Here is a 13,986-nt window from a genome sequence, read left to right on the forward strand (position 1 = left end):
AGCTACTTTATAAATCGTTTGCTTACGATCAAGTCCACCAATGTATTTCATTGTGATCTCGCAGTGTCCCCAAACGGCAGACACAATAGGATGCAATTTCCTTCCTTTCAGCCCTTTGAAGGCTACTCCAAGATACTGACCATCTACTACGAATGCTAACGTACCTTCGTCCATATCGAGGACCACTGTGAAGAAATCATACAAGTTATATATATGTTTGTATATATTATACGATGTACTTATTAATATAGCATATTATAAAGTACATAATTTTATAATTAATCTTATATAGCAAAAATCTTTCTGTAAGACACTTTGTACACGATAATCATGCAAAAATCGCTTACCTAGAAATTTGTCAGGAACAATGAACGTCTCGTCGGGTTTCAGAAGGGCTGGATACGTTACACCATTATTGTTCCTCGAATCATGATAGAGTTTGTTTCTACCGAGATCCCAACCCCAACTAAGTTCGTTGTTGCCCACTAGACTCTGGTATCCAACGCTATGCAACGGGGCGTCCGCCGTAGCGACTCCAACCACCGCGTGTGTACCTCGTTGCCTCGTGCTCCATTGAAGCTCCCATACATGCATGCCCTTGGTGTATCCCACCTTCCCTCGTATGCAATCTGTACTTTGCGCAACGGGATGTCGATGAAACGTCAACTTGTCGTCCTCCTAGGAATAATAACGCAAATCGAGCGAATTAATAGTATTCAACTTAGGAAAATGTTACCTTCAGAAGCACACTTTACTTTAAGGATTCAGCTATTTTAGTAAAATATGAAAAATATGATTTTTAGACTTTTTTCTTCAAAAATATTAGAAATTGATATTTTTGACAGTTTATATAGGTTTTTATTGATATTTAAACAGTATTTTTCAATCTTAAATATTTAGCTTTTTTGTTCGATATACGAGCCTCTAAACGTAATTATAATTAACTAAAAAAATTCAGTCTAGTTTTATTCTGTAGAATTTTTGAGATACTTAATTAGAATTAATTAAAAAAATTAATATTTAATATTTCTCTGAAATAAAAAAAATTCAAAATTGAGATATCTAATTTTTAAATGATACTACTTTGTTATTTCTCGATTTTTTCTAATGTAACTAGATTCCCAAAAATATATTATAACACACAGGCTTTATTGAACAAAGAAAAAGCTTCAATATTCAAGATCTAAAAATATTGACTATTATTACTGTTTATACATCAATAAAAAAAAAACACATATAATAAAACATCAATATCTAATATTCTTAAAAAAATATCAATTTTTCATACTGCTAGAGACTGGACTCTATTAAGACTTACATTTATAAGAAATACCGAGTAATAATAACTAATAATAAGTCGTAATTAACCATCTTGTAAATATATATATATATATATATATATATATATATATAAACATAGCGCTTTACCTTGACGAATATATTTAGGCTACGGTCATCAGCGTTCCAACTGTGATGAACCTGGGTGTCTCGCGAGGCAGGCGGCATGTCGAGAAGTACATCCAGACGCGGCGGTCTTGCAAAGTCTTGCGCTAGTTCCCGTGGTATCACCGACCGCGTGTACGTCGTGTTATTGCCACCGCCGACGCCGACCCCGCCGCCGGCTCCGGCACCGCTCTCCCGGCTCATGCTCTTCACGCCGCCTGTACAAGAAAATAAATCAAATTAGTTTTTACCATCTTTTTCACGATTATCTTCGTTAATCGACTCGATTATTTGCGGGCAAAGTTCTAGCCAAACGTTATACTAGTCTAATGTAAACGTCCTGGTCCATGTGAGATACATATGGCGTACTTTTTTTTTTTTTTTTTTTTTTTTTTTTAATACAGAATATAATTATATTATAGGAACCTTTTGTAAGGAGTGGAACAAATCGAATATGATCACGTTTTCTTTTTGGACGCTGAGTGTTTTCGCGACTTTGGAACGCTTGTAGAGAGAAATACACATGTAGATAGATTGGAAAGGAGACAATTTTTTTTTTATACCGAAGACAAAGAACGTATGACAAAATATTTTCGTGAAAACCTTCTGTTTTGAAAAACACGTCGATCAGGTAACCCGCATGTTGTAGAACTGAAGATTTCATTGTTTAACTTAACTTTATTATCTCTATGGCATTCTCTCTCTCTCTCTCTCTCTCTCTCTCTCTCTCGTGTTTGTAAATATTATTTTTGAAAAGTAATTTGACTTCTATCAATTTGTGCAACTTTATTTATAACCTGTTTCAGTTATTTCTTTCTTTTATCATGCTTTATCTCGGGGAACGGAATATAATATAATGATAAAAAAACAATATACATTGATTTAAGATAGTCTGTGTTTTGTAATAGATAGATATAATGATGCAATAAATATAATAACTTGGGGAAATCAAATCAAGTATATGTGCTCGATGAATTATCAAAAATAAATTTCTCCAAAATTAAATCTTGATAAATACGAAAAAATTCATTTCAGAGATCCAGCTTATTTTCATACAAAAATTTCTAATCTTCTTTGGTTATCAACTATATGATTTACTGTTGTCAGGTGTACAAAATCTCGGAAAATGATCATTGAAGATTTTTTTTTTTTTTTTATATTTTAAAAATATTTTATTAAAAAATGCCAAGAATTTCTTTCATGAAATATGTATATATTTGCAACATATCCAAGATATAAAAGTCAAAATTTAATAATGCAAATAATACTTAAAATATTTTTTATCTTACATCATTAAATTTATCTTATTGAGCTTTACAGATAAAAATAAACAAAACATATATGTATATAGTTTGTTTTAAAGAAAATCCAATAATTATTCGATGAAAATATTTTATTAAAGAAAAAAGTCACATGCATAATGTGTTATACGTCAAACCATATAATGTTATTTTAAGGAATTTTTATACATCTATCATATTAAGTATAAAAATAAAAATAGTGGAATACACAAAAAAGAAAAAATTATTGGAATACTCTATATTTCGAAGAGAATTATACATTGATAGATTCAAGGAGAGATTGATATTTTTACCAACATATGTGAAAAGTAACGATATCGTGAAAAACGATATTGCTGGACGAAAATAATGCTGGCGTTTTCTCGATAAACACTCATTCGAGATTCAGATATCGTTTGCGAGGCGATATGGTTAGATATTGCTTAGAATGCGATGAAGATTCAGCGACAAAGCAGATATATGGGGGAGAAAGGAGGGAAAATGGGAGAAGGATAAGAGAGAAAGACCAAGAGAAATAATGTCAGGTCGACGGTAGTTTCCAACATTCTTTGGCTGACACAAACTCTCCCTGGTTTATCTGCCTCGGCAGCTGTTCCCGCGTCTCGAGACCTCCTAGGATATCGGAGCAGTCATTCTTGAAGGGTCGCGTCTGGAGAGGCATGAGGAACAACGAAAAGGGCCCTTTCAGGACGGTCCCTTGCCAGACATATCCGCATTAGGTCCTTTTTTTTTATTCTTCCTTTTTGTCGTCGCCTTTAGTATTTCAAGTTGTTTAAATTCGTGCTCTCTACAATGTGAACTCAAATCATAAATTTTCGATCATAGCGAAGCCGAAGAATTGGTCACGGTTTATGATTGATGACAAAAGCCACTTTCCAAATACGAATATTTGTGTCATTATTTGTTGTCGAGATTTTTGTGAAAATTTTGAGAAATTTTTAAAGGAAGCCAGTAGAGAGGAAATTCTTTTGCAAGAAAAAAGGTCATTGCCATTTGATCTGAGTTCAAAATTTTGAGGAAAGAGATAAAAGTGCCTTGTTAAAGGAAAAGGAGGAATAGGTTGATGGAAGCAACGATTATTCTTAGAGAGGGAATTGTCCGCGGATCCGTGAGTCTCTTAATGAGAATCGTTGTATGCGGTAAGTAATTAGCAAGGATGGTCTTTACTTCGCAGAGGCGCTGAACCCCGACGACGATATAATTTAACCATTGAAAAATTAAAGATGGACGATTCAAATAATGATCGCACGACGAAACGAAGAGAAATAATTCTTTATCGATTGCATTTGCAACTTTAAGTGAAATCATATATTTTTATATTATATATGTATTAACTTTAAACAGTCGTTGATTGTAACTGAATATCGAATGTAAGATAAAATAAATCGTAAAAAGAAATATTTTGAAAATATTCGTCGGATAGTCAAATAAAAAATTTCCAATTCCGATTGAATAAATTCTGTCTGTAGGCACACATTGTTTTCTTACCCTTTTTGGAACACTGAGGTCTTGGAACTTAAGTTCTTACCTTAAAAATCAGAAATCTTACCTGATTTTTCAGGCGTCTAGAAAGAAAACCCCTTAAGGGTTTTTCTTCTAGACGCCTCAAACCCCTTAAGGGTTTTTCTTTCTAGACGCCTGAAAAATCAGAAAAGATTTCTGATTTTTAAGTCGAGGAAAATCCTAAGTTCAAAGACCTCAGTGTCCCTACGAAGGGTAAGAAAACAATGTGTGTCTACGGACAGAATTTCTCAAATCGGAATTTGAAATTTTTTATTTGACTATCCGACGAATATTTTCGTAATATTTCTTTTTACGAATTATTTTATCATACATTCGATATTCAGTTACAATCAACGACTGTTTAAAGTCACATCTATAGATGGATGACGACATTCAGCCGGTGCGGGTTTCTTACGAAACCGGATGGAACTGTTGAAGAAAAATAAATTCTTCAAAAGTTTACCCGGCATACATAGGTAAGTCGTAAGTCTATACATTGGTTGCGTTTAGTATGACGAATGAATTCTGATGATAAAGGCATCTCGTTGAGAATATAAATCAGCTCTTGGAAAAAAGCAAAGTTATTTAATTGATTATTTAATTGACAATTGATATTCGTGTTCCCCAATTTTCTTCATATATAAAGAGAGTAAAAATATTTGATATATTATTTTTTAAGTTTATTGTAAATACGAATTAAATTAATTATTTATTACGTTTCATTATATGTATATAAAAATAATTTGTTTCATCATGAGATGTAAATAATGTTTATTTATCGCGCAAGTTATTTTAAACAAACAGAATGTAAATTTTCTTATCTGTCAAATTATCTTTCCTAGTTAACTGTTGTTTTCTATCAGTTATATTAAATATTTTCATTATCTTTATTATCGATAGAAATATAAATATTATTATAAAAATATTAAATAGAACAAAATTTTAAAAAGCACACTAAAAGAAAGTCTTATCTATCTTGAAAAAACAAGATATCCCGGCTAAAGAACCTGATCTAAGTTTTGGTGTTTTACCTGAGTGCAAACTGCTCTACCTGACAATAGGTAAAATGATACGCGGTCAAGGACCTTGACCCTCGATGAACGCTTCAAGTAAGGTGAGTTAATCCTCAGGTGAGTTAATCCTTTTAGAAAAACCTTCTAGTCTACACACACACACACACACACACACACACACACACACACACACATACACGTACGCAAGTATGGACATAATCTCAATCCGTTTATGAGTATAATCTACACATAGTATGACACATGATAATATACACTGCATAAAGATGCTAAGAATTCAACATATTTTTGTCTGAACTTTCAGATCTGGGTCTGAGAGAAATTTCAGATAATTTGTCTTAATTATTAGAGTTATTTTTGTGAAAATTCAGAATGTTTCAAAATTCACTCTTCTGAAAATTCGGACAGTGTATCTGTAGGAAAACTTTAGACCCATTGTCCACAGTTACTTTTTACAATGTAATGTCAAAAAATATGTACGTACATGATACATGTATGATACACATGACATCTTTAATCGTTTAAATATATATATAAGGAAGAATTGCCTAACACATATGCCGAGAAGACCTTTTATAACACAATGAAAATAAATATTAGAAAAGCGCACTTTATACATGTATGTATAGCTTTTATAAACTATGTAGTTATGATCAGAAAGAAAAGATAAGATAAGATAAGATGTACTTTTAAAAGAGTCCAACTACGTAACAAAAAAGATAGCGATATTAGTAAGTTAATCGAGATTCTAATTTAAAAGTTTCTAGACAGAATCTTTAACGAAAGAAAGACAAAGATTCTTTAAGGCAAATGAGAAAGATATTTTGTTTTTATTTTTATCTCCTTCATCTGAACTTCATACTAAATTGTAAGCTATAACAATATATGCATAAATATAATCACGGAAAAAAACGATTGGTACACGTCTACATAAAGTCAGCTTCAGATAAAGTAAACAAATATTAGTAAAGAAGCGTTATTTAATTAATAATTTTATAAAAAATATAAAATTTAATATAATTATTTAAAAACATAAAAAATATTAATAATTAAAGTATTTTTTCATGCTCGTTCGTTCAATTTGAATAGACACCGTCAAAAATTAAAGTCTAGATACTATTCTGATTTTAATATAAAATCGTGATCAAAGAAAGTGCACTTTATATGTAACAGACTAGATACAACATTGACATTTTCAATATTTTGGATTAATTCTGCCACTTTAACAAAAAAATCTCTGCCAATTAGTTGAGTAGTTCAGATTCTAATTTGATCTCTACGTCTGGACTTAACATGAAAACATATTTCTCTTTTTTACATACATCATATTTGTAACATCTTTTTAAACCTTATAGCAGTGTTGTTTCCAAACAAGCTTTGTTTCGCATATTTTTTGCATGTTTCATTATACCTTTAAAAGTCGTATAAATCCTATTGGTAGCTTCAGCAACATTTTTTTTTAATTAGTAGATAAAAATATACAATGCTTAATATATATGTTCTTTGTCGCGGTAGCCATGGTAATCATTGTTAATTTATGAAGTTGTCATTTACTTTGCTATATTATAGATGGCTATTAAATGCTATATTAAATTAATTTTATGAACATAAATGGCAACACTTCAAAGCATTAGGGAAGAAAATAAATGTAAATTCAAAGTAATCATTCGAAATGAGTAAAATTAAGGGGGCACTGAATTAATTTACACATCTAATAAAAGTCCCTTTTACCTTTTATGTTTTTCTCTTTTCTCAGAGTCTTAAAATTTTTATTTTAACGTTAAAATAAAAATTTTGCAATTTAATATTAAAATAAAAATATTTAATTACTTTTCATAAACAATAATTTAAAAAATTAACCGTGACAATTTATATATTGGAAAAAAAAAATAAAATTATGATCACAATTTTCTGCCATTTCACTAGAACAAAAATTCATTTATTCCTTCATCAATTGCAGGAATGTGTGCAATCATCATATTCGAGCGCATGTAGCGCGGTACTTTCGTGAAGTCTGACCTGAAATCTTTTGGCCCATGTTCATGCCCCGGTGATGGGAGCGATGGTGTGGGTGATGCCGGTGGTGATGGGGGTGGTGACGGTGTTCGGTGCACTGCTTGCTGGCAGGCAGTTTGTGCCTGTGATGTCTGTTGCCGCAGGTGGTGGTGGTGGTGGTAGTCGTGGTAGTCGTGGTGAGGTGATGATGATGGTGATGGTGGTGGTGGTGATGGCCGGTAGTCGTTGGTGCAGTAGGCACCACGCCACCGTCTATTCCTCCCCCGACGCCGCCGTCGCCCCTACCGGGGCTACCACCGCCCCCGCCGCCGCCGCGGCCGCCTGCAGTACCTGAACCGCCTCCGGTACCGCCAGTCGCCCCGTTTCCGCGGCTACCACCCCCGCTCACGCAACGATTCGCTTTGTACCTGCAATGCGAGAACAGAACGAGGGCACGTTAATCCGTGTGCGTTTTGAGGGGTGTGTACGTATGTGTGTGTGTGTGTGAGAGAGAGAGAAAGAGAGAGATAAAGGGAGATAGAGATTGATACGCGAGCCAGGATCGATACGCGAGGAAGGGGGAAAGTGATTTTGGCTGGGGTTGATTTTCACGGTTGGCGAACCCACGAGAGCGTTATGTTAAATACTTATCTTGTCTGAGGATGCTCGCGTTATTTTATAATTGGGCCTGGAGTTTGAATTGAAACTTACAAAAATTAAAAGGAAACAAAAATAAAGATTCTGATTTTCATTAATTTTATCCTCAGAATCTTTGCTAAATAAATCTGTAATAATATAGGAGAAAGTGAAATATTAGAGATAGTTGTTTTTATATGATAAGTCAACGTATATACAATCAAAGGATTACAAATTATTCGTAATTTGTTAATTATTACTGATTGTTCTCTGTTGATAGAGCGAGATTATACCAGTTTCGATAAAAAGATCAAGGATTTTTTTTTTGTATATTACAAAAAAAAAAAAAAATTTTGTATATTCACGCTTAATTTCTCCTTTTCCTCCGCTTTTACTCCGCTTTCGGGTAAATCTTCGAAATTCTAGAAAACCCCACTGAATTTTCATACAGGAAATCATGCCGGCGAGAGCATGCCTCCGAATTCGGAATAATCCCAAAGTACGCGTCTCGTCACGCGGACGATTCAGAAAAAAAGGATGTCCGAGCAAATCTCGATTAATCACGTTTTCCTATTTGCGGAACTTTGCGGAACGGATTACCGATGTACATAGTACGTAAGCGTGGGATGGAAATCGATTAATTCTTTGTAACGAATAAAGTATTATATATGCGGAGTAGCGTTTCTTCCACCACGGATTTTTGTTCTACCTCGCCGCCTTTGCACGTCGCTTGCTCATTTTGAATTTTCTAGGATAGGACATACGTATTGTCACAAAAAAGAACTATATAGCGTATACTTCAGAAGAAAAACATATTAAGAGATTAATTATTCAACGACTTATATTTCAACAGTGATATTTAATTTTACTTATATAATTTTAATTTTATGATATACAACGTTATTCTTTCGTATATTATATTAAAACGTAAATGAGTAAAAGATTTTCAAATATTATTTATTAAGAATATTAAAATAAAAATCTTTAAGTCAAGATTTTGTAATGCAATAATAATGTATCTAAAGAATTTCATTTTTCATTCAATATATTTTCCGTGTTTTTTTTATTATACTTTATATAATTAAAATTACGTGTAACGTTTAACCACACGTTAAACGAATACAAGAAAAGTGAGTGAGTTGCGTACTAAGAATGACCGCATTTTGCTGTTGATAAGAAACTTGCCTTATCATGTTATGTCATGTTAGAACGTGCGATATATAATTCCAAGATTTCTTAAATATAACGCTTTCCTCGCTTTTTAAAACACGTGTATAAAAATTAAGTGTATATTAAGATGCACTTAACATATTATTTTATTAGATAAGATAAATATGTATCAAGATGTAACAAAGAGTAGTGTTACCTAAATTATTTAACTTGAAAGCAGTAAAAGATTGATTTTTGATTGATAATGATGATCGTAAATAATCTACGTTGTGACGTAATTATTTTATATAAGTCAATCAATGTAGCTGATTTAAAAATTTATTTTATTTTATTATTTTTAAATGTTACGTAATTTATACAAAAAATTAGCACCAAATTTTTTTTAGATCAAAATCATTCAAGAATATTGTATATGCGTATCACAGTTTCTCTATGAAAATTAGCGCAAAAATCAGCAATATATCTATAATCATTACTTCAGACTGTAAACAAACTGTGATTAACGGAGAAGCGAAAGTTCACGAGCACACGTAGAGATCTGCAGATAAGAATGTGACAGCGACTTTCTTGGCAGAATTACGATGCACGATGTGCTTGTAACACAAGTAAGGTTAGTTGTATACATGATGATAATTTTTCATTTACCAGGAGAGAAAAAGAAAACCGCGGAAAACAAATGAAGATTGGACGGCACGGCTCCACGAAACGCAGTAATAAATGATTTTAGATCAGCGAGATAAATGTATATTTGGTTTGATAAATATATATATATATATATATATATATATATATATATATATATATATATATATATATATATATATATATATATTTTCATCAATAATTCTATTGCGTTCTGCAGAAAAAAATGTAACATCTAAGCTTGAGAAAAAATGAAAAAAGATACAACGGTTATAGAATTTTATTTGTCCTTTTGGTCCGATGCTTTTAAAATTTATTTAATTATAATTTTATTCCATTTTCATCAAAAATAAATGAGGAATAATTTGATGAATTTATTATATGAATTGAATTTCTGATTAATTGTATAATTAAAAATAATCACACCTATTTTTGCATTCAGTACTCAATGCAATATTAAATGAGGATAAAAGAATAATATTAAAAAAAGAAAGAGAAATAAAAAGAACTCTACCGGGTAATGATTTTTTTTCAATCCAACAATCTTTCCTCAAGCTCGTGATGTAATATAACGTACGCTGACCGTAACTCGATCGCTCGTCGTATCCATGTCGTCGTGCTGACTTCCGGTCGCGGACACCGGACATTGGCATCCTGAATCCGGCCGATTCGGTTTCATTCGCGATAATCAACATCAGGAAAAAGGACCCCACTACGGAAATCCGTGAAAAATTTCGCTTGTGCCTCGGATAAAAAAGTTGGCTTTTACGCATTAAAGGCTGTTTTTTTTTTACACGACATAATTCCAGATAAGATTCAAAATGTGTTCACAATTTTATGCATCGTATATATATATATATATATATATCTTAATGTATGTGTGTCTAATCTATACAACATTTGTGTTAACTTTGTATGTGTGTTAATTTTGCTTTCTTAATGAATTTTCTACATCATACGTGATATATATTGAAATTATAAATAGAATTCTATCGTGAATTAAATTGGATCATTTGAAGCTGATTTTAGACAATCTATATAATTCGCGATAAAATTCAAAACAGAAATCTATCTATAATTTCATTTCATTCAATGTGCGTGTGTATTATATATATATGTCCTATTTCTTCAATTTTCTAGGTTTCCTCTGTATTATGTAACACATAAAACTATAAATAGAATTTTATAAATATTCTGTCCTGAATATAATCCGTCGCAAATTATAAATCAAGTAAAAGTAGTTTAATAGGGCTTATATAAATGGCTAAGAACTAAAAACTATAATAAATCTAAAGTGTTCTAATACAATATATATTTATTCACCTACATGCTCCGATATATTAATTATGATAGCACGTGAGCAGATGTGAATATCAAAATTTCACGATGATCGACAAGCCTTTCGAGATTGAATTTGCGCAAGTTAATTGTCTTTTGACGGCGATTTGATAATATAAACACATTAGCAGCTATAATAGGTAGCGATAATTATATCAACGACAGCCGCGATGTGGACGGCTCGAAGAAACTTTCTGTTGGTTAATCGTTGTTGTTTGTTAACAAGGTCGTTTAGCGGATAGCGCGATGTTTCGCCATAAATTCGTTGCGCCTCGTCGACACCTGTTTACTCGTCAGAACTCTCATTGTCAGTATGAAGTTTGATGTAACATTACTAAATATATTAGCAAAACCAGTGAGTTATTATTTCTGTATCATCCTCTCAATATACTGTAACATATAATTCTCAGATAATTTCTCCTTTTGCTTCGATCGCTTTAATCGCGCAAAAAACTGTGATTTATTTTGCTAAACTTTTAATTTTTCGAGGTATTAAATTTTCAGGTTGCAAAGAATAGAAAATAGAAATATTATATATGTGAGATGCATATTTCAAAGTGTCATCTTGGCACATTAAAAAAAAAAAAAAACATGTACAGCTAAAATATTGGATTCTTGACCGTTTATGTAATCCGTGTTTACGTAGTATCATTTTTCAATTGCAAAAATATATCAAATTATGCAATGTTCAATCAAATGCGATTTTATATCGAAATGATAAATCAATATTTGTAAAAATGATTGAAAAAAGAAATTTTATAGATACGTTCGAGAAATCTTTAATACATATGTCGAAGTAATATAAGTACATCCTTGTAAAAATAAACGGACGCTCGAAATCCTCGGCCTCGAAATGCCTTTCCAAATAATTGTGAAACATTCATAATTAATCACCGCTATGGCAAATGAATAAATCATTACGATTGTTGCTGCATGGCGAACAGGAAACGCGGTCGAGAAACCGCGAATTTAATTTCCCGCCGTGCGGAAAGTAAATGAGTAAGATGCCCTTTGAGCCATGCGTCGAGTCGTTCATGGCAAATCGTCGTCAGCGAGTGCTGACCGCTATAGCAAAGCGTTTCATTTGCTGTCCATTAATGGCATTTGTCTCTCTGTTAACCGCGACGGACGCAGCGATGTTGCCTTGAGTGAAACGAAGAGAAAGTACTGAAATTGTGGGAGGGGATTTCTCCCTCCCTTGTGCGAATCGACTTGGCCAATTAAAATATTCGGAACAATAAACAAAAGTACTTGTGTGAGATTGATTCGATAACACTATCGAAGATTACATTAGCAATGAACAAAGATTACTTTATAATTAACAATCGTCGTATTCTTCTTGGTTTATTTTTCGGATTTTAATGCCTCTGATAAAATCTTAAGCTGAAATTGTTTTTACATAACTATTAGATGAATAAAAACAATAAGAAATTAGCTTTCATCATAGATTGTGATTCAGTGAACGGAACTGTTTTGCCTATATTTAGTTAGAAATTATTTTGAAATTTTTGTTAAAAAAAAAAAAAAAGGGACCTACGTGTGTGTGTTATTAAAAATTTTTCATTTTCTTTAAAAGATAAATTCTTAATTAGTTTTACTCACTATCAAGAAAGACAGTTGGAAATATTCAAATGTTTCCAAAGACTTGGAAAAATATCTACGCAAAATTAGTTTATGCAAATTTAGATTTGCTCGTTATCAAAAGGGTCAATTTAATCCGCGGATCACGGAGATTCGTTTGAGAATAACTTCTACAAACGATCTGGACCGAGAGACATTTGATTTCGAGACGAAATACGAGAACGCTTGGCGGTTCGAACGCTATGGAGGCGCCCGACCAGCGGCGGTATTGATCCGCGGGGGTCACCTTTACCCCACCTCGACACGGGACCAACCTCCAAATCCACCCCTGCCCTGCCCTTCAAAGCCCCGCGCCACGCGAGTCCTCACGACCGATAGGCGTTACCACCAACTCCTTCTGCAAAATAGACCATCGAAATATTCCTGGTAAAAATCCGAATTACGTCAGGCTTCTCTCGTATCTCGTAATAAAAAAAATCTTTAGAACGACTTTAAATTAAACCGATTATTCAAGTAGATTCACATAGAGCACAAAGAACGTAATAATACAATGCTTTTTAATTTTTAATTGCTTGATACCTTTACATATTTCCTCCTGAAATTCCTTCAAATTGATCCAAGAGAATTCAAGGAAATATACGTAATTTGACATATATGTTACATACTTGAGAAATAATTATAGAGATTACACATCATAAATAATTTTTCATTTTCAAAAATTTGACAATATATATATCATATTTTTTTCGAAAAATCCTGACAATATATTGTAATATTTTTCTGAAATCTATCTGGCCGATGTAAGAAAAGATGTATTTTTCTATGTACGCAACTGCAACTGTTACAAGGTAATCTATACGCCTATATCGGCGAATAAATATTTGCCAGAAACGCGTGCATGATGACGAAAAGATAGATAGAGAGAGAGAGAGAGAGAGAGAGAGAGAGAGAGAGAGAGAGAAAGAGAGTTGCCGCGTTAATTGTTAATTTACAAATTCTCGCGCGCTCGTTCCGTCGCGGTCGCGTAAATATTTAGCGTGCACAACGTCGATGTTTCATGCAGCGTTTAGCTTAACGCTGCGCATCGTGAAATTCATATTTTCACGCGCACAGCAGATGATTCGTAATGGTTCGCGAGCACGCTTACAGTGATTAATTTGTCGATTAATATTTATTTCAAAACATATACATATTACTCGTGTTTATAAATATTAACGCACAATCTGTTTCCGCTTCTATCGCTTTAATTCCCTTCCTTTTCACGTTTTGAATTTATAAAAGTATAATCTTACATTTTTAAATTGAAGTACGGGGTTTTATCTAGCTAGATCTTTTGAAGAAAATAA

General features: G+C 32.6%; 1 protein-coding gene across 5 annotated transcripts in view; it reads right to left on the bottom strand.

Annotated features, from left to right (window-relative positions):
* The window catches only part of LOC140669652 (protein gustavus-like), a 151,358-nt gene that overhangs the window by 1,597 nt on the left and 135,775 nt on the right, over positions 1 to 13,986 (bottom strand). For all 5 annotated transcript variants that reach the window (XM_072899671.1, XM_072899698.1, XM_072899683.1 and 2 more), the window contains 4 exons: positions 7,298 to 7,701; positions 1,429 to 1,661; positions 348 to 678; positions 27 to 185 (listed from right to left, as the gene is read on the bottom strand). In XM_072899671.1, coding sequence (XP_072755772.1) covers positions 27 to 185; positions 348 to 678; positions 1,429 to 1,661; positions 7,298 to 7,701 — 1,127 coding nt within the window. The remainder of the gene's footprint in view (positions 1 to 26; positions 186 to 347; positions 679 to 1,428; positions 1,662 to 7,297; positions 7,702 to 13,986) is intronic.

This window comes from Anoplolepis gracilipes, chromosome 1 (genome assembly GCF_047496725.1).
Source record: "Anoplolepis gracilipes chromosome 1, ASM4749672v1, whole genome shotgun sequence".
Lineage (NCBI taxonomy): Eukaryota > Metazoa > Arthropoda > Insecta > Hymenoptera > Formicidae > Anoplolepis > Anoplolepis gracilipes.